This window comes from Sarcophilus harrisii, chromosome 3 (genome assembly GCF_902635505.1).
Source record: "Sarcophilus harrisii chromosome 3, mSarHar1.11, whole genome shotgun sequence".
NCBI lineage: Eukaryota > Metazoa > Chordata > Mammalia > Dasyuromorphia > Dasyuridae > Sarcophilus > Sarcophilus harrisii.
The window spans coordinates 428,394,535-428,416,892 of record NC_045428.1 but is presented as its reverse complement, the minus strand read 5'-3'; the positions used below and the strand labels follow the sequence as shown (position 1 = coordinate 428,416,892).

General features: G+C 34.4%; 1 protein-coding gene across 4 annotated transcripts in view; it reads right to left on the bottom strand.

The window, feature by feature from the left end:
* The window catches only part of DCLK1 (doublecortin like kinase 1), a 390,620-nt gene that overhangs the window by 35,722 nt on the left and 332,540 nt on the right, over positions 1-22,358 (bottom strand). For all 4 annotated transcript variants that reach the window (XM_031960701.1, XM_003764516.2, XM_031960702.1 and 1 more), the window contains 4 exons: positions 14,022-14,155; positions 12,281-12,358; positions 11,810-11,906; positions 5,588-5,668 (listed from right to left, as the gene is read on the bottom strand). In XM_031960701.1, coding sequence (XP_031816561.1) covers positions 5,588-5,668; positions 11,810-11,906; positions 12,281-12,358; positions 14,022-14,155 — 390 coding nt within the window. The remainder of the gene's footprint in view (positions 1-5,587; positions 5,669-11,809; positions 11,907-12,280; positions 12,359-14,021; positions 14,156-22,358) is intronic.

Sequence of the window (22,358 nt, the reverse complement as noted above, 5' to 3'; positions counted from 1 at the left end):
CTTGCCTTTTCCCCTCATTCTCTCACTGTCATTGTTCAAGATAATATAAACTGAAATTTAAAATACTATATATGAGATACTTGCTAATACTGAATTAGGGAGTTGAGGAAGCAGAACAAGGGCCAAAGAAGGTAGTCATTCACATTTTTAAATTTTGAAAGACCTGTCAAAGTCTGCTTGGCCAGTTATTAGTTTACTGTAGTGAGACATTGTATTATAATGGGTAGAATGCTGCATTTAAACTCAGAAAGTATTCATGTGTGTGTGTGTGCGTGTGTGTGTGTGTCTGTGTCTGTGTATGCACATGTATATATACTTGGTTTTAGGAAGAAACTTCCTTAATTATGATTTACGTAAGCTATTCTAAAATTATTTTGTATTCTACAAATTCATAGCAACTGATAGTGAAGGTCAATGTTCTTAGAGGGTTCAGTGTGGTGGATGAAAAATCTATACCCATTTAATGAAAAGTTTATAGTATGTCAATAATGTACTCATGCATCTATATATGTTGACTAACAAATCTAATTGATAAATCCCTTCACTTCTGTAAAGAGTGGATAATAGGGCAAGGGTACATATGAGGTTAAGTGCACCAAAACTGAAAGCCTGTAGAAACAGTGTAAAATGCAGACAAATACCACAAGACTAAGTTGGTTACTCTTCAATTATCCACTTCTTAAGGAAGATTTCCTCTTTTTTTCCCCCAAATGTGCCAGGTGAATAAGTCATTGTAAAAATAATGGGAGAAAATGACAATGAATGAGCTGGCTCTTGAAAAGTGTTTTGACTGTTTCCTTACGGTTCAAGTGATTATTCTGATTTTTTTTTTTTCTTTGTACAACTTCCTCTCCTGTGGTCACAAGTCGAATGTCACAACAATCTTCTCTTTTGGCTTCAATTTATTATTCCTAATTGATTGATTACTCATTTATTTCTGTTAGAGACAGAAATCTTCTTTATTTTATTGTGAGGGGGGAAATATTCCAAACTGAGTAATACAGAAATGTAATTACTATTATAAATATCTTTGTAAATCAGAATTTTTCAAAAGTTGCCAAAATAAATACAAACTATCTGTTCTCAGTTTAACAAAAAGTTTGTCTTGAAGTTCAGAATATGCAGAAATTTTTTAGTAGTTGAATCTGGACTAGAAAATTGTCCACATCTTTCCCTGGACTTTAGGATGCATTTTCTGGAAGTTCAAAAGTTTGAAATTAAAATTCATGGAGTATCAAAATAAAAGCAAGATTGGAGTTTTAGAAGGTGTGATACTGCTTCCTTACTGGATCAGGAGATCCAGATATGTGGAGGGAAGAAATTGAAATAAGGGCACCAAGAGGCTAAGAAACTCTAGTTCTGAAAGAGCAGGATGTCCATTCATGTCAAGTTGTTAAGTCTGAACAATTTTGTTTCTTAAATGAAAAACATCTGAGAAATGGTTGACATAAGGTCGTTTTAGTGGTTTGGGAATGGACTTAACAGGTTACGCTGTTTCCAACAACATTCCAACTATATTTATCATAAAAATTGAAACTGAAAATGTATTAGGGTAGGGTCTATTGAGACTCCTGATAAATTCCAAAGACATCAGATATTCACCAAGTAATCTGCTAGTAAATAACTAGCATGAAAGTTTTTACTTAGAGCTATAAAGTGGCTCTCTGTTTACTATAATTTTCTTGGCTCATTCTCCATTATAATCCTGAAAAAGCCACTATCATATCTTAAGCCACACTTATTTTGTGGTTGGTTGTACTATTATAACAGGTTCTCATGGAGGTGCTCATTACTTTTGGTATGGCAGCTGTTCTTAATTGCCATTGAAGTCAGCTGCTGCTAATTTAGTCCTTTCCAGAAACGTAGGAGAGGTATAGTTGCTGTCTCCAGAAAGGATCGTAGCTGGAATTCATGTCCCCTAAATTTCCAGCATCCCCAAAACAAACATTATATAAACTTGGCAGGTCATTTTTCAAAAGGTTGCCAACCCTTGGATTAAAACATTGTTTCCAGACTTATCCTACAGCTAATTACTTTTGCTTTTGTGTAGTGTAACACTGGAAATTTTCACTTGATCAAGGGCTATGGTATGTTTCCTTCCTTTTTACAACTAGTTTTTTTTTTTTTTTTTTTTTTTAATATCAGTTGAGTAGAGCGCCACAAGATATAGCCTGATAAATTTTGTACCCCACAATTTGTTTATCTTTCATTATGGCCTTTGGCTCTAATGTTTAAAGCTAGTGCAAAGACATAAAGCATTGATATAAAATTTGTCACTATGTTTCTAAGAAATACAGTGTTAGTCTGAGAAATTCTCTTGTAGGTTAAAAAAAAGTGTGTGTGCATTTTGGGGGGAGGTTGGTATCAGGATTGAACCACTTCAGAATTAGATTTTCCTAGTGATATAATCAGTGTTTTTGGTAGAAGGAAGTTGGAATAGTAGGGACCTAGGAACTGTCTACTAGCATATGCTCATGAGAATACATTTATTTTTGTGGTAATTCAATCCTAATTGGACTCAAAGATGGTTGTAAAAACCACTATCTGATATTCTCCATTGAAGAACTTTTTTTTTTTTTTTTGAGGTCCAGTCTGTACTGGAATAGAGCAGAATAGGATATTTTAGGCAATCACCCAAGGGAATTTAGAAAAAAATCATCAACATGACCGGTATTTCATGTCAGATACTATCATGGAGGCAAATGGGAGTCCTGGAACTGATCAGCACATTTACATCCATTTACATTTACAGACACATTACAGTGATGGATGTGGAAGGAGGGGGAGAAGATCTTAATGTAATATTTCTATTATTATTTCCAATAATGGCTAAGGTGTGTGTTGTCCTAACTTCTAGGATGGAATTTTATCTAGAGTTATTTTTAAGCATCAAAAGATGGTCATGGGAATGACTATTCATCTCTTTATCTACTTACTGATATAGAACACAAAATCTTGTGTGATGATGAGGCTGAGATCCTATTAAAGATGTATAATGAGAATTAGAGTGATTCTATTCTCAAGTACTTTGAGAATACAATTGAATACAACTTCCACCAAAAAACCTGAATGGACCTGAGCTAGAATTGGGAAGCATATTTAAGTTTCATGTTTGGGATTTTTATATAGAGAAAATAAGCTTCTTGAAGAGGTGAGTAATATAATGAAAAAGACATTTGATTTGGATTCATAAAATCTGAAGTAAAATTTTGATTCTGATTTAGTATCTAGGTGATGGTTAGTTGGTTGGTTGTTTTTTGTCCTTCATTTTCAAAGAGAATCAAAATGACATCACTATATTAGAATTGAGTTATGGTGTGTCTGACTGTGGCCGATCAAACTAATACAAGCTTGGAATGCTCTACCACAAGTCAAACACAAATAGTCCCTATGAACATTTGGGATAGACTTTCTATATACTTTGCACATCTTATGTTTCTTCTGAGCTAATTCAGTTCTGCTTTGCTCGGTCTAGCACCTTCTCTCCTGTGCCAGTGTCTTCCCTGTCATATAATCAATTCTAAAATTCTTAAGAGAGATCTTGAAAGTGCCCTTGTATCACTTTTAGTCAGCCATTTAATCTTTCAAAAGTTTAGTTTCTATTCAACTGTAAAATGGGAATAATGATGCCTTCAGTAAAATTAATAGCTTAAATTCCAATAGGGATTTACATTTGAACTTTTTACTTGCCTTAGATTGCAGATACAATAAATTGAGGTTCATTACCATTAATTCACTGTTAATTGCCCATTGTCTTGCAGATAATGAGTAATAGAGTTGAGGTTCAAACTCAATTCTTCTGACTTAAATCTAGTATTTTTGTCATGCTTCCATGTTATAAGCTTGTCCTTTATAAATTTTAGCAATGATGATGATGATGTGAAGAGAAGAAATGGCTCAGAACAGAGGTATTACTATACTACTATGAATCTGAGTGCACAATACAAAACATAAACCATCATTAATTTCCCATAGTATCAAGTCATGCGATGAATTTATTGGCTGTTTGAAAGGACCTTTCTCATCAATAGCTTTGTTATCATTCAGAGATTTTAATTTTTGCAACAGAATCAACAGCCTGGTGGAAATCATGATATAGAGCAGTGCTCTGTCTTACTGATCCAAGTTTGGAGATTTTTTACAGGATCCCCTTGTAAGATGTCTTTTTATGGGGAACATATGACAAAATTCTCTGATGATATCTCTTGACTGAAATCAAATACATTTATAAAGGCCTAAGACATGACCTTTTCTTGTGAAACTGAATCACCATTTCACAGAAATAAAAAATAACAACTTCAAATTTTAGTGCTTTTTTTGTAACACATATGGCAGAAAACTCCTGCCATTAGAATTAGCAGGATACAGGAAAGACAAGTTTCACAGAAAGTATAGATTTAATTCAACAAATCATGATGGGATAGAATTGAAATTGCAGTGGATTCATAGTTAAAAAGTATTGGGTTCACATCCTATCAATACCACTAGCTTTATGACTAAGGGTGGCAGTCAACCTATCTGTGCCTCATTTCTTCATTTGCAAAATGGGGATAGTAATTCCTGTAGGACATATCTTACTGATGTCCAAATAAGAAAAATGATGTAATGCCTTTTATCTTAAAGTTTTGTATTATTAAAGTTCTTTATAGCAACTACTGTGATTAGCACACAAGTCAATGATCATTAAGCACCTATTATGTGCATTGTTATGTAAAGCATAAAGAAAAATGTAAGCAATTGAGCTGGATGTGTCTTCCATTTAAAAAAAAAGTGTTTTGACAACTAAAGATGAGGAGGGAGTATTTTCTAGGTTTTAGGTTTGGCTCATATTAATGAAGGGAGGGAGAAAAGGGTGGAATAAAATTGGGAAAGAGTCAACAGACCATTTTGATTAGAACATAAAAAGGAACAATGTAGTTAGAGGCAGATTGTAAAGTTTACATTTCTTCCTAGAGGCAATAGAAGAGACTGGAAGTTTTAAAGGATGGGAGTAATATGTTAAGATCTGTAAATTAGGAAAATATTTTGGCATCTCTGTAAAAGGTGTGTGAGAGCAGGGAGAGAACAGAGTAAGGAGAAACAATACAGAAATAATTACAAAGCTGAGACAAGAGGTGATGCATCTCTGAACTAGGTAATGTGTGTTTGTATAGTTATATGAAGATAGATATGAAAATTATTGAGGAAGAGTTGTCAGGGATTAGCAAATGATCAGATCTAGGATATGAACTGATCCAAAGAAGACTCAGGTTTTGAGTTGAGTATTTGGGAACATGGAGGTGACATGAAAAGAAAAATGGAAGTTGAAAGGAAGGATGTGTTTAGATGACATAGACAAGTTCCATTTTAGATGTGTTGAGTTTGAGGTTCTAGAAGGGATTCTAGGAAGGACTGTCCAGTAGGTCATCATACTGTAAGTCAAAGGAAAGATGATATATAGCACAAAAATCTTTTCAGTGACAGACATGAAATAGTATTATTCTCTTCCTACTTAGGTCTTAGTCTTAAAGAGGGAAGGTTTTAGGAAACCTGTTAATTTTTTAAAAAAGATATGAAGATTCAACATGAGAGGTAAAAATTTACTTACATTAACCCATGGATGTTCAAGGACTTGCAAAGCTGAAAACCGTTGATCAACATCCACCAATAGCATCATGGTAATGAGTTCCTATGAAACCAAAGATTAGATTCAGTTTATAAAATTTTTATAACCCAAATCCAAAGCTTTTATGTACCAACTTTCTATTCCAAGTTGGCAAAGTATTCTAATGTTCTATCTTTTCTTAAATACATTGTTTTACCCTTTGATACCTTAATAACAATATACAAAAGTTTTTTTTTTTTAAATTTCAGTTTTATAACCACTGGTTGGTATAGGAAAAAACCCCACTAAAATGTTAGATACAAAGTAGAGGACCACCGATAGTTGGGAATCCTGGGCAACATATAAGACCCTTTAGTCCAGTAAAAGGAACCCTGCTGATGTGTGTGTTTTGGCTCCCCTTCTCCCCCCCCCCCCCCAAGGGGACTGAGAAGTCAGGGGGTATGACAACCTGTGTTATAATTAAAGCAGAGTTATTATACTACAGTGGCAAGGAAACATCTGCACAGAAAAGCAAGTTGTTTATGTGGTCCTGCCTGCATAGTACCCTAAAGATAGCACGTGCACAGTGAGTTATAGTTATGTAAGTGTATTAGGATATATAAGGTTGAGAAAATTTTGAATAAATGGATTCCTCTTTGACTATCTTCATGAATTCCACCCTTTACTCCTCACCTGTGATCAGGGTTTGGGCTGGCATCAAAATCCTCTAGTGAGCAGATCAGGACAATACAAAAATTCTGAAATTCCATTTTCTATACAGCCAATTTTTTTTGGTAGGAAGATTGTTCATTCTCTCAAAGATACAGTATTAAACTAGAGGTTTAAAAAAATTTAAATTCTAAATAGATTATCTAAATATAGAAACTACATTTCCTGCATTTTATTCAGTTTTGCCGTTGAAGAAAAGTTAGTTTTCCTTGAAACCAGATAATATGTTTAGATTAAAAAAAAAAAAGACAGAAAAAACATGATAATGGTTTATATGTATTTGTGGCTTATCTATATAAACATATATATATACATATGTGATATATATTATATATGTTTGTCTATCCAGCTGTCTATCCATCCATCTTTTACAAAAATGAAGAAACAGCTTAAATGGGAATTGTTTTGTTAATGAAGTTAATGTGATGTCTTCTGGATGACTTGATGGTTTTGAAGCAAGAATCTAAGGATTAATGAAGGCACTGAGATCTTGAAATCACAGGTTGGGTTGGATTGTTGTGTCAGCAGCCAATTTTTTTTTTTTTTTTTTTTAAATCTATCAATGCCTGGATAACAGAGAAAACTTGCTTTGAAAATCCCAGCACAGTGTCACAGTACCCAAGTGCTAAATACTCTTTGGTGATGATTTTTCCTAGGACACAATGCAGTGTTAGCAAAATATGTAGAGAATTTTGAGTCAGAAGATCTGGTTTCAAGGACTGCTCTGTGATTCACTGCCAATTTCTCAAATCTCAGTTTCTTCATTTATAAGATGGAAATAATAGTTAGGGTAGAATGTAAAGGCTACTGTGAAAATTAAATGAAATAACACATGGAGAACTTTGAATACTGTGAAACACCTACAAATGTCAATTATACTACCATTATCAATCCTAATCAACTAAAGAAAAATCTATTATTTGTACATTCATTCAGCAATCATTTAGGGAGCATTTACTAAGTGTGAGGCATATTATGGGGAGCTATGAGAAATGAAAAAATATGTAAGAATTAGAATCTGTCCTCAAAGAGATAGGTAAAATCTAGGGGAGATAAAACACACAGAACTGGAAGACAAAGAAAGAAATAACAAAGTCATTAGCACTACTTCATACAAGTGCTATAGATGTTTAGAAGAATAAAATGTTGCTTAGTCCTTGTCTGAAGAGATTCAGGAAGGGGCACTGGAACTAGATCTCCAAGGATAGATTAGACTTTGATAAGTGTAGGTGAGGGGAAGATATTCTAGGAAGAAGAAAAAACTAGGAATCAATGGTTAAAAAAAAAAAAAGAGTACAACTTTGAGTCTTTCATAATTTGTCTCAAAATTTTTTAGGGATTCTTTCCCACTTCTAATACAAAATATTAAATCCTCAGTTGCATTGAAAGCCGGCCACAATATGATTGTTTTCTACCCTTCAGGCACTCTTTGATCCAGTCAAACTGGCTTTCTCACTGTTCTCTGATTTTCTTCCTGTGTACAGCTATCTTCCTTGAATGTCAAGAGTGCATTCTTTCTTTAATTTTGCCTCTACAATCCCTAACTTTCTTCAAACCACCACAATTATGGTGCCACTTGACAAAAGGCCTACTTTACTAATACCTCAAGTCGTCATTATTCTTAACCTCCTAAAATTAGTTTCTACTACTTGTGTACTTGTTTTAAGATGTAAAGTCCTTGAGGCAGAGATTTTATTTTTGACTTTATGTGCCTTGTACTTTGTAGATGCTTAAAAGATTTGTTGAAATTAATTGTTTAAAAGAGTTCTTATTTTGGAGAGATGACAGTGAATGTAATTGACTAGAGAATGTTTGTTTGAGTCTTTTCTAGTTAAAATAAAAAGCATATGTAACTCTGCAAGTTTCTTTTTAATTCACAAATTTGAATGCTGCTTGGGGGCATGCCCAGTGGAAAAGATATGGACCAGCACAGGTCAGGGATCTTGAGCTTACACAATGAGAGAGTCAGAAATAGATAAGCTTCTGAGTTCAATGCTTCTCTAAGGTACTGTTCAGTTAGTTGGAAGTGGAATATGGACTTCTGCTGACTAGGTAGTTTCCAGTATACAGGTATGATTAATGAGACCTTTAGGATCTTACAGGCCACTTAGATTTAGAGCCTAATTTTTTTACTCAGCTATTAAACTTACGGCTTTAGGGTCTCTGAGTCCCTTAGCTTCATCTCTGTTTCAAAAACAGTAGTATTTCTATTCCCTGTGAGTCATGTGATCTATGACTGGATACATGTCTGACTGTTTGGATAGTCACTTCCTATCTATTCCCAGCATCATTTCATGCTTGGATTTTAGTGTTTCTTTGGTTCAGCCCATACTAAGCACTTCACTATTAATTTATTTGATTTCATGGATCTCTTCATCCTTCTCTTGAGGTGTAAAAGTAATCTATAGTGATTATTGCCATGACCAGCTTCCCTGAGACCTCAGCAGTGGGGTCTTAATTTTCTATCGAAATTTATCCAGAAACTGAAATTAATGCAAAGGCATTTATTAATTACGGCATTTATTAATTACTTCCTTTTTGTCAGAAATTGTGTGAAATACTGGGAATACAAGTATAAAAAGATAGTTCTAGCTCTCAAGGAACTTAAATTCTACTAAGGGAAGATAATACATGTAAAGGTTATTTTTGGACTAAAAAGTTAACAGGGTCAGTTAATATAAAGTTATATTGAAATTGATTGTCATGTCCTTTCCAGGAACACCAGTGTTGATTTTGTTATGGTTCTCAGAACTACAGATTGAAAACAGGGAGTATTAAGAGAAGGTACATAGGTGGTGGTGTGGGATGAGAATGATTGGACAGTAGCTATATGGTGGGTCTGGGTCAGGTCAGTTATTGAGGACTCTTACAGTCAGGAGCCAAGGCCCTTGGCTAGGAACTGACACTCATATAAGAGGCAAAAGACATGGCATGAAGATACAGGCAACAGAAAATTCACTGACATTCATGAAACCATCCAGCTGAAAGTAATCTCATCTCGATCCTTATATTTCTCAGGAAATATTTATCTGGATTTCTGCTTTAGAGTCATATTCTATTTTGCATCATATTTCTTTCCTTTTTGAATGTGTCTTATGTTACCTATCAGAATGCAAGATTTTTTTTAATGAATTTGTCCTTCATTATTGTATAGTTCTTTGAACACATGGGTCCTTAGTAAATGATTGCTGAAGAGTGAACTGAATTGAGTGTTGCATCATATGCAGCTAATACACTAGATTTCTTTATTTAATTTGATGGTATTGGCATTTTCTGACCACCAAGGCAATGGAATTCATTGGTCACTTTAATCATGTTAAAGGATTGAATGTGAAGTTTTTGTTTTTTGATAGTGATACAACAAATTCATTCTCCTTCAGATGGATTATCAGTCTAATTCCCTATGTTGAGTCTGTAAGCCATCCATGACAGTACTAGATATTTAAATTATCAATCCCATGGCAATTTGGACTTTAAACCAAGACCTTATGGTATGTTTCTCTGATTTCACAATTATCCAAACATAAGGGAGAGGAGCCAAGTAAACATCTTTTGCCAAATGTATCTCCCATGTTTTAAGCCAGAACTTCTCAGTCCTGGAGATGAGACTAGATGCCACACCTCTGCTGACTTGTGAGACAGGAATCAAAGAGTTACAAGGGAGACCACTGCATCTAACCTCCAATATTTAGGCAAGCCCACACAGCTAAATTCTCTTTGACAGAAAAAAATTGATCCCATTTTAAAAGACCTCCAGGGGAGGAATGTGCTAAAACTCCATATGGCATCCCATTCCAAAGTTGACAAATTTAATTATAAAGAAATAATTTCTTATGCATAACTTTAAGTCCTTTCGCTGCAGATTAAGCCCATGTCTGATCATTCAATCTGTGAGCAATAACACTACATACACTTGAAGATAGTTCTTAAGTCATCCATGAACCTTGTCTTCTCTGGGATGAATATAACCCATTACTTTGATCTGAAACTCTTCATGTCCCCCCATTCCCTTGAATCCACATGCTGGAATGGGGCTGTTCTGAAAATTAAGAAAGCTGGAATTCAATATAAGTTGGTAGACCAGAGCCAAGAGATGGAACCCAGAATATTCAATAATAAATTATACTTAGATTTGGAATTTTTCAAAATAAAAAGGACATCTCATGAAGAAGGAAAAAATAAAAAGACTAATTCCCTCTTAATAGCTCAAAGAGATGAAAAACATTTTTGGATTTCAAGTCAGCCCTGATGACAGTTGTGCAAATATAAAATTAATATAACTAAAAATCTGCCATTTTCCAAAGTATTTTAAATTTCTTACTGTAAGTGTTTAACTTTTTTTTCAAGTCAATCTTTTGGTGTTATGGAGTGAAATGACATCCCCTTCTACTTCTCCTCTTTACCAAAATCCTATTTGTCTTGAAGGCCCAGTTCAATTCCTTCTTCTCTTTATGAAGCTCCAGCTAAATGATGATTTCTTCCTTCTCTAACTCCTGATGACTAGTACATATTGACATTTGAATATATTTTGTATTATGCTATTTAGTTTTCTTGAGTATGTATAAGTAATATTTTAAAGACTATGAAGATAGGCATCATGTCATATATGTCTTTCCAACATCTACAGATTAGAATACATTTCTCTAGATGATCAATAAATGCTTGTTGAACAGCACAGAAAATCTATGTGGCATAAATCTATAAAAGAATGATTTTTTTTAAAACTACTTATACCTGTGGAAAAGTGAAATGGATGAAAAATGGATATTATACATGTAATAACCTAAGTGAATGGATAGTCCTATGAGCTAGTGCATACACATCTTAGACAAGTGCTAAAGTTGGATAATGGGTGAGGTCCAGTACAAAGATTACTGTGAGCTCTGCTGCTGCCAACACCACCTTTGTAGCCCTCATATTCTTCTAGGAAGGCTAAACAGATATGGATTATTGAACACTATGATACAAGAAGAACCCAAATTTCAGGTGACCTAAAATATAATGGAATGATACATAGTGAATGTAAGTAAGTAGGCTATAACATATTACTAATGATAACTTGTACACAAAAAGTAACCCCTCCAAAATAAAATCTCATTAAAAACATAGAAAACTGGAAAAGGAAATAAATTGGTCTCATACTGAGCAAGAGAAACAAGAGAATATACAATCTAAAACTTCTGGAAGGAAATTTCAAGTTCATCTAGACTAAATTAAGTAACTTGTCTAAGCTTGCATAGAAAGTTAAGGTCTGAACCCAGATTTATTCACTCTATATTGGTAGAGTGCTACACTGATAGCATCAAAATTTTAAAAGAACTTCAGAAGCTAATGCTTATCCCAATTGTAAAATCTTTGAAACTGTATTCAATATAACTCCCAAAGTAATCTTAAAAAGTGATAGTACACAATATCAATAATCTCTTTGCCCATGGTACTTAGTAAACAATCCTGATGCCAATGTACACAAAGAAAATAAAATCCTTCAAAATATACCTTGGCAGAGTCAGAAACATTGTCCCAGTATGGAGAAGGAAAGTCCACTTGACCCATCAAGATCTGATCAAAAAGTACTTCCTGATCATCACCACTTCTATTTGAGGGAAGAAAAGGAAAAAGCAAATTTAGGATATGCCTGTCCATTCTGCATCATCATGAACTGCAACATTCCCTTCCCCAAGAAATTTTGTAAAATAGATGTTTTTAGGCAATTCAAAATGCCAAAGAGGAATTGTTTTGGTAAATTTGAGAATGAACAAATTTTAAAAATAGCACAGAGAAGATTTATGAACATCACATAAATTACCGTGCACAATATGGAAAAAATAACAGGCATTACAAATAAAGATTCCCTCCCCTTTCCCCTGCAGCAGACTTTTTTGTATTCAGTACAAGAGAGACATATGGACCATTCTAAGAATAGAGAAATACATTGTTAGGAGCTGAATAGAAGATTGTGGTCCATACCCACGGAATGGAGGAAAACCACACAGCAGGATATAAGTAATCACACCAGCTGCCCAGATGTCCACCTTGAGGCCATATCTAAAAATGTAAGTGATATTATGATTTAGAGAAATCAAGCCTTGGCAAATTACAACACATGGTATTATACATTAACATATCTATCCCTCTTCCCCATCCTCCTATTAAAAATAATTAACGCTACATAAATTGAGATTAGAGGAAAAATATATAGCTGAAACACATTAATGAAAACCAGAAAGATTATATCTATTCTCATGAGCAGATATCTCTAAGTTTTGGACTAGAAAAATAAGCAAAATTCAGACCCAGAGAGAGCCAGAAAAGAAAATGTGATTGTCCCAATGTGTTATCTGGGATTGTCATTATGGTCATAATCAGAGAAAGAAACTATACTTTACTTATCTATGCCATTACCTGGGAGTACCTTATTTGCTGTCTTGTCAACTGTACCTTTTCTCTTCCTCTCTCCCTAGCTATAATAATAGCTGACACATATTACCCAATTTGATCCCCACAATAACTATAATAGGTAGGTAATATAAGTACTATCCCCACTTCCCAGAACGTAAGAAAATTTAAGTTACTTTCATTATATACACCTAGTATCAGAAGCAAGGTTTCAATCAAGATCCCTTAGAACTATACATCTAGCATTTTTCTCATGGTCGTATTTTCAAATTCTATTTTCTATTCTCAGTGCTCTCTTCTCTGGTCTACATTGTAACTGCTTTCCCAACAAAAGGCCAAGAAGAAAAATTTAACTCTGAGCTGCCCAGAAATGATTCGGTTGGGGGGAGGGACAGAATGAGATAGGGGAGGAAGGGGCAAAAGGAATGGGAAGGAATAAGAGAGAGAAGAAAAGGCGGGAAAATAACCACACAGAAATTGTCTTTTCTTAAGACACAGAAAAAATATACATAATTTTCTATTGCTTATGGTGACAGGCACTTAGTATCAAGAACTTTTCTGATTTAGGCTTGCTTGGAAAGAGTGAGGATGGGGGGAGGAGAGCTTACCTAGGGAAGAAGAAGAAAGAAAGAAGAAAACAAAAAGGAGGAGAGAAGGTAAAGGGGGAATTGAGAAGAAAGAGAAGTGGACAGGAAAATAAAAGAGTGAGAGAAAGATAAGAGAGAGAAGAAAAGGAAGAGAGAGAGACAGGAGAAAAGAGGGCACTGAAGGAGAGAGAAAGAAAGAAAAAAAGAAAGGGAGAGAAGTAAGATGTTTTTTAGGACTGGAACAGCCTGTAGCTATAGTTTCTGCATACAGATTTCCTCAATTTCACTGCCACTGGCGAGCGTTTAAACGCTACATTAAATCAATAGATCCTAAAGAAGGCCAAAATGGTTTGGTGATTGGAGATTAAGGGCAACAGAGAAAAAAAACCACAGGAAACTGTAATCGCTATCTAGAGCAGATTTTGTTTTCTTTTATCTCTTTGAGGGAGTTAATTACTATCACTATATGTTTCACTGTTAGTCTGAAGACTTTCTCCTCTGGGGTTAATCACTGCTGTGCTAACCCTTAACAGAGGGCAAATGAGAGCCTTAAACAAGAAGGCAGTAATTGGTGATTCGATTTGAACAACACACAAAAAAAGACCTTCTCTGTAAAAGATCACAAAAGTGAGATAAGAGAGGCTTGATAACTCTGCTAGACCTACAAACAGCAGCATCAAGCTTCTATCACTTTCTATTAAAAACAAGAATGGTAAAGAAGTTACCCAGTTTCTGCAATAATTTCTGGAGCCACATAAGTAGGGGTTCCACAGACAGTGTACAGGGGGCCATCTACAATAGTTGCCAAGCCAAAATCTCCTAGTTTTAGAGATTTGCTGCCATCTTGGTGTTCATAAACCTAAAATGTAAAAATAATAAGCCAATGAAAAATAAAATCATTTTTTACTGAAGAAATGAAGTGACACAGAATTTAATTCTCTAAAAATGTCACAGTTTGTTAAGATGTATTGATTCATGTTCTTTACAAAAAAGATTTTAAAATTCAATTTTTTAATAAGCAAAGGAAGCATTTTTCAGGTCATCTCATTACACACATGTTCATTAAAATTATCTTTCTAGTATTAAGTGCTAGATACCACCAGATTTTGAGTCCCCATTCAGTATATTTTTTAAATCAGTGAAGAGAATATTTACACTTCAGCTGAGATGATTTGAAACCATTGAAGGAAAATTATTATTAGCATGTTCTGGGTGGGGGGATTCTTTCAAGAGCACGCTATTGATAACAAAGAAAAATTATTTTATCTTTCTATCTAACATGCTATCTAGTCTACCTAACTTGCTTTTTTTGATAAAAAATTATATATTTCATTTTCCTTTAATGCTAGTCTGTGATGATCAGAAATTATTTATTATAAAAAATCATCCCTCAAATTCTGCCTTCAAAGAATCAATACAAAGATGTTTAGGAATCTCCACCCTCAGTTTTCCATCAGAAACAATTAGGAAGGAAAAAAAGAAAACCATGGAAAGAATTAAGTATTCCAGCAAGTGATATTCTCAAGAGATTTTTTTTCAAGAAAATAAAGATTATTTTTCCCCTCACATCAAAAGAATTCTTCAAGGAAGTTACTTCCTACTTGCTCTTCTGTTTTCACTCTAAGATCATCTGTTACTTGCCTTAGCAACTGAAGTTGTTGCATGGCAAGGCACTTCACTGGATATCAGGAGAATAGCTACTGTATATATACTATGTCTGCTTTTTTTGGAAAGAAATAGATTAACTTCCCATTTTGTTGCAGCTAAGTTGCTGCATAAGTGCAGATGTGTTTGGCTAGCTAAGTTATTTCATCAGCAAAGATGATTTGGATCCAGCTGTTTAGGTGTTATTTATTATTTGGAGCTTTCTCTCTTAGGGAGAGGGAGCTTAGGAATAAGAGGGTAAGTCCTCAATCCAATTTCAGACACAATATTGGGACCAAGGTATATTTTAGAAATGACCATTGTCCAAGTGGAGTTGAGTCTTTCTAGAGGCAAGCGAACATCTACTCAGAGACTTAAGGGTAACTTAAGATGTTAGGTTGACCTGAAGGCCATAACAGGACCACAAAAACTCACAAATGGCACATATATATCCTGAAGACATTTAGTAAGAAGGTATCTGACCTACTTCTGAAGTAGTCCATTCCTCTTCTGGACAATTCTAATGTTAGGAATAACTCATTATTATCAAACTGGAATCTACCTCTCAATCTTTGCTCCTAATTCTGTCATCTGGATCCAAGCAGAACAAGTCTTAATTCCTCTTCCAAATGACAAACCTTTAAGTACTTGAAGTATCTCTCTCTCTTATCTCTCCCAAAATGTTTCCTCTACTTTGGAGAAATTCTTTCAATTGATCCTTTCATTGCATGAACTCTACTTTATTCCTTCTGGATTCATTCCAGTTTGTTAATTTCCTTCTTAAAATGTAATGTCCAGAGCTACACAAATATATTCCAGAAGTGTTCTGGCCCAGACAGAATTCACTGAGATGATCACCTCTTTCATCCTGGACAGTATGATTCTCTTGATTCATTTACTTTTTTTGGCTTCATTTAAGAATGGATTTGTTCTGAGCTAACAATTATAGGGTTACAAATTTAGAACAAGAAGAGTCTTTAGATGTCATCTACTACAATGTACTTTACTTTTTCAAAGAAAAAATTGAGATTAACTAATTCCATGGCACTTAGTGACTTGTCCAGGGTCACACAACTAGAAAGTCCCCTACATATTTTTTAACATGAAAATTATAATCCCCCCTAAACTTATACCTGTGAAATTGATTTTTTTCTCATTTAGAGGTAAAGGCTTCACATTTGTTCCCATCAAATTTCATCATCTTATATACATTTCATCATCTGAGCCTGTCAACATCCTACTGGATACTAACTGTTATTCACAGTGTTAGCTATCTCTGTTTTTATGTTATCTGAAAATTTGTGATAACATTCCATCTATGTCTTAATCCAAGACACTGACCAAAAATTAAAGCAGCACAAAAGGTCAAGAACAAAGCCCTGTGGCATTCTGAAGTGAATATCAACCCAAGTTGATCTTGTTCCATTAACTTACCATGCTGGGAAGTTGCCTATCTTGCTTCATGAAAGTGTCTAATGTTGATCAGGGATAAACTGATAGGATCAAGGAGTTCAACATATTAATTCTGAAAACCTCAGATTGTTCCCTAGTACCTAGCCATAATGCTCTTCACACAATAAATGATTATTTTATAAATAATTAATTGAATTGAAAAAGTGTGCTAGGCAAAAGAAGTCTCTCTTATCTACTCAACAGTTATTTATTTGCTCTAAATTCAATATTCATTATACTCAAGTATTAACCCTGCTAATCTTCCAGAAAAATACTTAAATGTTTTCATAGAACTGAGTAGCCTTTGAATTTAAAGGAATGTTCACATTTAGTCATAGCATTTATAGAGAGAAAATATTTCAGAGGTCACCTAGTATATTCTCCTAGCTTCTACAATTCCATTGGAATGTTAACTTTCTATGAAGCAAGGCAGTTCAACCTTTACCCCTCCTCCACTATTACCCACATACTGATGGCACATGCTTTATAAAATTAGATAGACTTAGCTCCTTATTATTGCTTTCTACATCTCTTCTTTTTCTTCTTCGTCTTCAGTATTTCCATGGCATTTCTCAGAACACAGTGCTTGCTTTAATTGTACATGCTTTACCCCACATTCTACAATAACCTAAGAACAAAAGCAGCCACCCACGGAGCGAGTTATAAATCACATTCTAGGTCTGACTGAGGATCATGTCATTCCTTTGTACTCACCAAAGGTATTTTTGTTACATCTCTCTTTTGGAACAAAATGCAGGTCATGAGGGCTATTATATGAAGGTGCACGTGTGCCAAATACAATGTGAGAGGAGATGGTAGCATGTGTGATAGACATGTGATGTAAGGTATAATCCATGACATGTTGGGGAAGGGAGAAGTGAAAGCAAGGGAATAGGGATGAAGAAAAGAGAGAAAGGGAAAGGAGAGGGAAAGAGAAAGATGGAGAAAGGGAAGAGAGAAAAGAGGAGGGAAACACAAAAGGAGAGGGATAGACAAGGTGATAAAAGTCAATGAATATGTGTATATAGGGCTATCAGATGCATACTATAAAGGGATTTATGTTAGTGCCAGACAAAAGGTGGGAGAAAGCTGGTGAGTCAAATGTCAAATAGAGTATAAGAGAAGAGGGCATGTATATGTGTGATAGACCATGGTATAAAACTAAATTACAGAATCATAAAATTTCATAGAATCAGAAGGGGATTCAATGGCTATCTTGTCAAAGCCATACCAAAAAAGTATCTCCCCCAATCCTTAAACCCCAAAATCCCTCTGAAATGTACTTGATAATAACACAGATCATAATTCTTGTGTGAGGAGTTTGAGAGGAAAGTAAGATAGATGTCAGGAGAATGAGTGTGAAGGGGATTGTTTATGTGAGATATAGGGACAGACAATTAAGTGTTACAGGTAGGGGAGTGCTGTAAGGTAAGCATAGGGATGCATAAAATAAGACTGGAGGGGCACATGAGCACAATGTGATTGGAAGTGGTCATGATCATGTTGGGTTGGAGTAGAAAGGATTGGGTGGCCATTTGATATAAAGACTTTATCTCTTGCACCTGGGCACAGATGAAGTAGGTCCAACAAATTCCTTCCTGCACATGTGAAGTATCTGACCAATGTTTGGTTTGGTTCTTTAGAGGCTTTTCTCCCCAGGACTCATCCTCTCCTATTCTTAGTAATATCATAATTTTCTTATGGAAATTCCTTTTTACATCACCCAGACCAATTGGATTTTATAGAACACTATGAGAACTGCTGTACTGGTGGAATACACCAACATCTCAGCACATGGTAAAAATGGATACTAAATATTTTATGTAGTTTTATGATAGAATTCAAAACCACAATAACTATTAATAAGGATAAAAATATTACTTTAAAACAAATAAAAGATTGACTGACTCAAAGGAATGATTATTCCTAATCCAATTTAAAAATAATTTGAATATGTTATTTTTGACAGTCATTGAATTTTTGTGTCTTTTTTGATCCCTCTTTTACTTCTTTTAATAACGCTACTTTAAAATGTTTTCGTGTTTAAAGGAACTTTTCTCCTCCTGTGACTTATGTTATAAAATTTTAAGGAAAATTCACATGGGCAGATCATGGTATTGCTTAGGAGAGAAAATAAAAACTCAGAGGCCAGAAAATAATTTGAAACATTTCTATTAATAAACAAAATATGTTTTAAAAACTTGTTATGAGTTAATCAACTATCTAGAGTTTCAGCTTTAGATTGTAGTTTAAAATACTTTTATAAATCACTTAATTGCTGGGTCATTTTTTTTTCTCTGTAGAAAAGAAAACACTTAAGAAGAATGTATACCATAGACCAATGAAAGATTAACCATGGATAAGAGTTCTAATAAGCTTCTACAAATGAGTCTTCTCATATGAAAGGGTAACAGTCACAGATGGATAAATACTTGTCTGTTGCTGTACCAATAAAAGATGGGCAGGGGTAGCATGATTTAAAAATCTAATTAAAACTTTGTTAAAACCACAGATTGTTGAATACATCTGTTTCACAAAAAAACAAACAAACAAAAAAATTACCTCCAGAAAGTATTTTCCCAAATGGCAGCTATAAATCCATTTTAAAGATCTCTAACTTTTAATTAAAAACTTAGTTCAAAGCATCTAACAAGTTCATGTTTAAAACACTAAGTCTTAGGATATACACTACTGACTGAAGTAACTTTACGCTATTCCTCTACACCTCTCCTTAATGTAACCATACGTTAGAGCTGACAACCACAGGCTACAAGTGTAAACTACTTAGATAACTTAAACTGAGTGGCTTCAGTGATGGGGTCTCCTTGTAAAATAAGAAAATAAGTTTGCTTCCATTTTAACTACATTTTAAGTAAAGCCTATGACCAACATGCTTCACACGTGAGGTGGTGGGACATTAATTGTTCATCAAGGAGTAATCACACCATGAGAGATAATTTAATGTTCGTCTTAGGCACAATAAATACTGTAGATGCTCTCCTACATTTAAATGCTGAAGGGCTATTAAAGAGACGGGGATTAGTGCAAATTACCCACTATGTAGTGCTTTCACTGTTTTAACGAAGCCATAAAACTGTGTAATTGTACAGCACTAATTGAATGCAGCTACACATAATTGTGGGCTGCCATATGTATCCTATTACTATAAAGACTGTCAGTATTTTGTAAGCTGCTCTTGTGATCATTGCAGATGGCTACAGTCAGTGAAGTTGTTCTCTAGGGTTTATTATACGGCTATAAAGACATCCCATGATTTGACAGAATAAACGTGTTAAATAGCAGCAATTATGAAAAAAGGGCCCAATTAAAACATGAAGGCATGTCCTACCAAGAATAGACACAGTGAAAGGTTAGGTATGCAGACTTTTGGCATACTGGTATTTTATATTAGGAGTCACTGAAAAAGGGGGATTTTTCTCTTTTCATTTCTCTGGGTTTGGGTACTCAGCAGTAAGTTGATGAACAATTGATATTTGTATATAGAACTGATTTGCCTTGGATGGGAAAGTCAGACCATTTGGAAAAGTTGTTTTTTTAAAAAATTTCTTTAATATAAAGTAATAAAATGCAGCAGGTGATCATAAAACAACATGAAACTCCACAGATGACCCCCAAACCCTGAGGATAAATGTGCAATATTATTGTGATCCTGTGTTAGAGAGCTAAATGCTGACTACTATAGCAGATGTATCAAACCAAACATAATTCCCATCAGTACCATGCTAGGACTATGGGATAACTCTATTGATAATTTGGCCAAAGAATCACTGGCGTCCTTGAACTAATTACCCAGAAAAGCTCAAAAGATATTCAAAATGGTTATATAAAACCTGGATTAAACAAGAGAGTATTTTTCACATCTGTGAAGCTGACAAAATTGTTTAATAATACAACTCCGTGTTTAAAGTTTGACTGATTTTAAAGAAACTCCTATTCAACAAGTTGAAGAATTCATGGCATTAGAATCTAAGGTTTCATTTTCAGATAAATTGATTTATTTAAAAATATTTCATCTTCCAAGGAGTAAAGTAAAACTTGATCAGTACATTGTTTTTTGTATTTTCTTAAAACCATTAATTTTTTAATTTTTAAAGATTATTTTAGCCTTAAGAAACCTATTACCCCCTCCAAAACCTCCAAAACAATCTTTTGTAGTAGGTATTACAGTTATATCATAACCTCCATTTTACATATGAGGAAACTGAGGTTGATGGAGATGAGATGATGGAAGCATCTGAGAAGTTGAACTCCTATTTTTCTGATTCTAATTGTCACATTTTATCCACTATGCCAGGATCCCTACTAATAACTTCCTTTTAAAAAGATGCACTAAAATTTTATATTATTATATGGTTCTAAGTAAATTAGAAAAAAATTAAACTTAATTTCAGATATATTCTGATTAGTATATTATACTGGATGATAAAATAAATCTTTATAAATCTTAAGATGATAGAAATAAGACAAAGGCAAAAAGATTTTTTATATAATCAATAAGATGGGAAGGAGAAGGGCAATAATATCTAGTTAGAATGAAAAATTTAGATTTCAAAATACTGGGCTGGAAACAATTCTATGCTTTTTCTGACCTCTGATCTCTCTGCCTTCAGAGATGCTGTCTCTGTTCTCTGGAATCTCCCTCCTCCCCATCCCACATTCTTTTTGAGCCTCAGGCTTGTGTTAAAATTGAGGAGAAAAGTATTTTCCAATAGTCATATTCTTGTACTTTTCTGTGCCAGTGTCCAAAGTAGGAAGAAAACTGAGTAATAGCAAATATATCATATAAGTGAATATTTGAAGGTATGTGAAGGAAAATCCACTGTCTGGATCTTCAAAATATATTTGTGTATTATGTTTCGTCATTAAGAGCAAGTTTACAGTGCATGAAGAGTTTTGTTTTTTAAAAAGTCAGCTGAATACAAGGAATCATACAGGAATCATGTTGTAAATTAAATGACTTAAATGAGATTGATATCAGAAAGGCCATGATGTCTTGACTTGCCAGTGAATTAGGTTTAAGAGAGGATGAGCTATGCAAAGTCACTAGCTTCATTCCTTCAGACCCATGTGTCCACTGGCAAACTATAGATCAGGATGACAGGAATTGTTGCCATGGTTATTTGTCCTTCATTTTGTAGAAAGCCTCTTCAAGAACAAAGGACAGACAACAACTTCTGTGAGTAGAAATGTCCCATTGGATACCCAACTGGAACTGCTTAGTTGGGAAATTCTTTCCTTCCCTCCCCTTTTTCTTTCTCCCTCTCCTTTTCCTTTTTCCCTTCCCCTTTCCCCTTTTCTTCCTCCCTCCCACCATCCCTCTCTCCTTCCTTCCCTCTCTCCCTCCCTCCTTTCCTTCCTTCTTTTCTTCCTTCCTTCCTTCCTTCCCTCCTTCCTTCCTTCCTTCCTTCCTTCCTTCCTTCCTTCTTTCCTTTCTTTACTCTCTCTCTCCTTTCTTCTTTCCTTCCTGTTCTCCTTCATTCTGTTCACATAGAATATCACATCTTTACCAGTGTATGTTTTTTAAAATTATATATGTGTGCATGTGTGTATATATACACACATATATGTATATACATATAGATATATGTATCCATGTGTGATTTCTTCCATAAGGACTATGCCTTAAAGCCAAATCACACTGACTTTCATTAATTGGCCAATAATAAGTCCCAGGACAAGCTCCAACTAGTCATTGTTTGGGTCCTGATTGACTCAGAGTGAATGTAAATAGTAATCATTTCTATTTTGCCCCAGAAATGCTGAAGAGGAGTTAAACTAGGCTTTTCAAGCAGATCCTGCAATTGTCTTTTATTGTCACTAGAGGTACACTTTTAGACTGATAAATCATCAATTAATGATTAAGGACAACAAAATAAGTCTTTTAAAAGAGATGTCAAATGATCAGAAGAATACAATTTGGAGGATTTTATATACTGTTTATATAT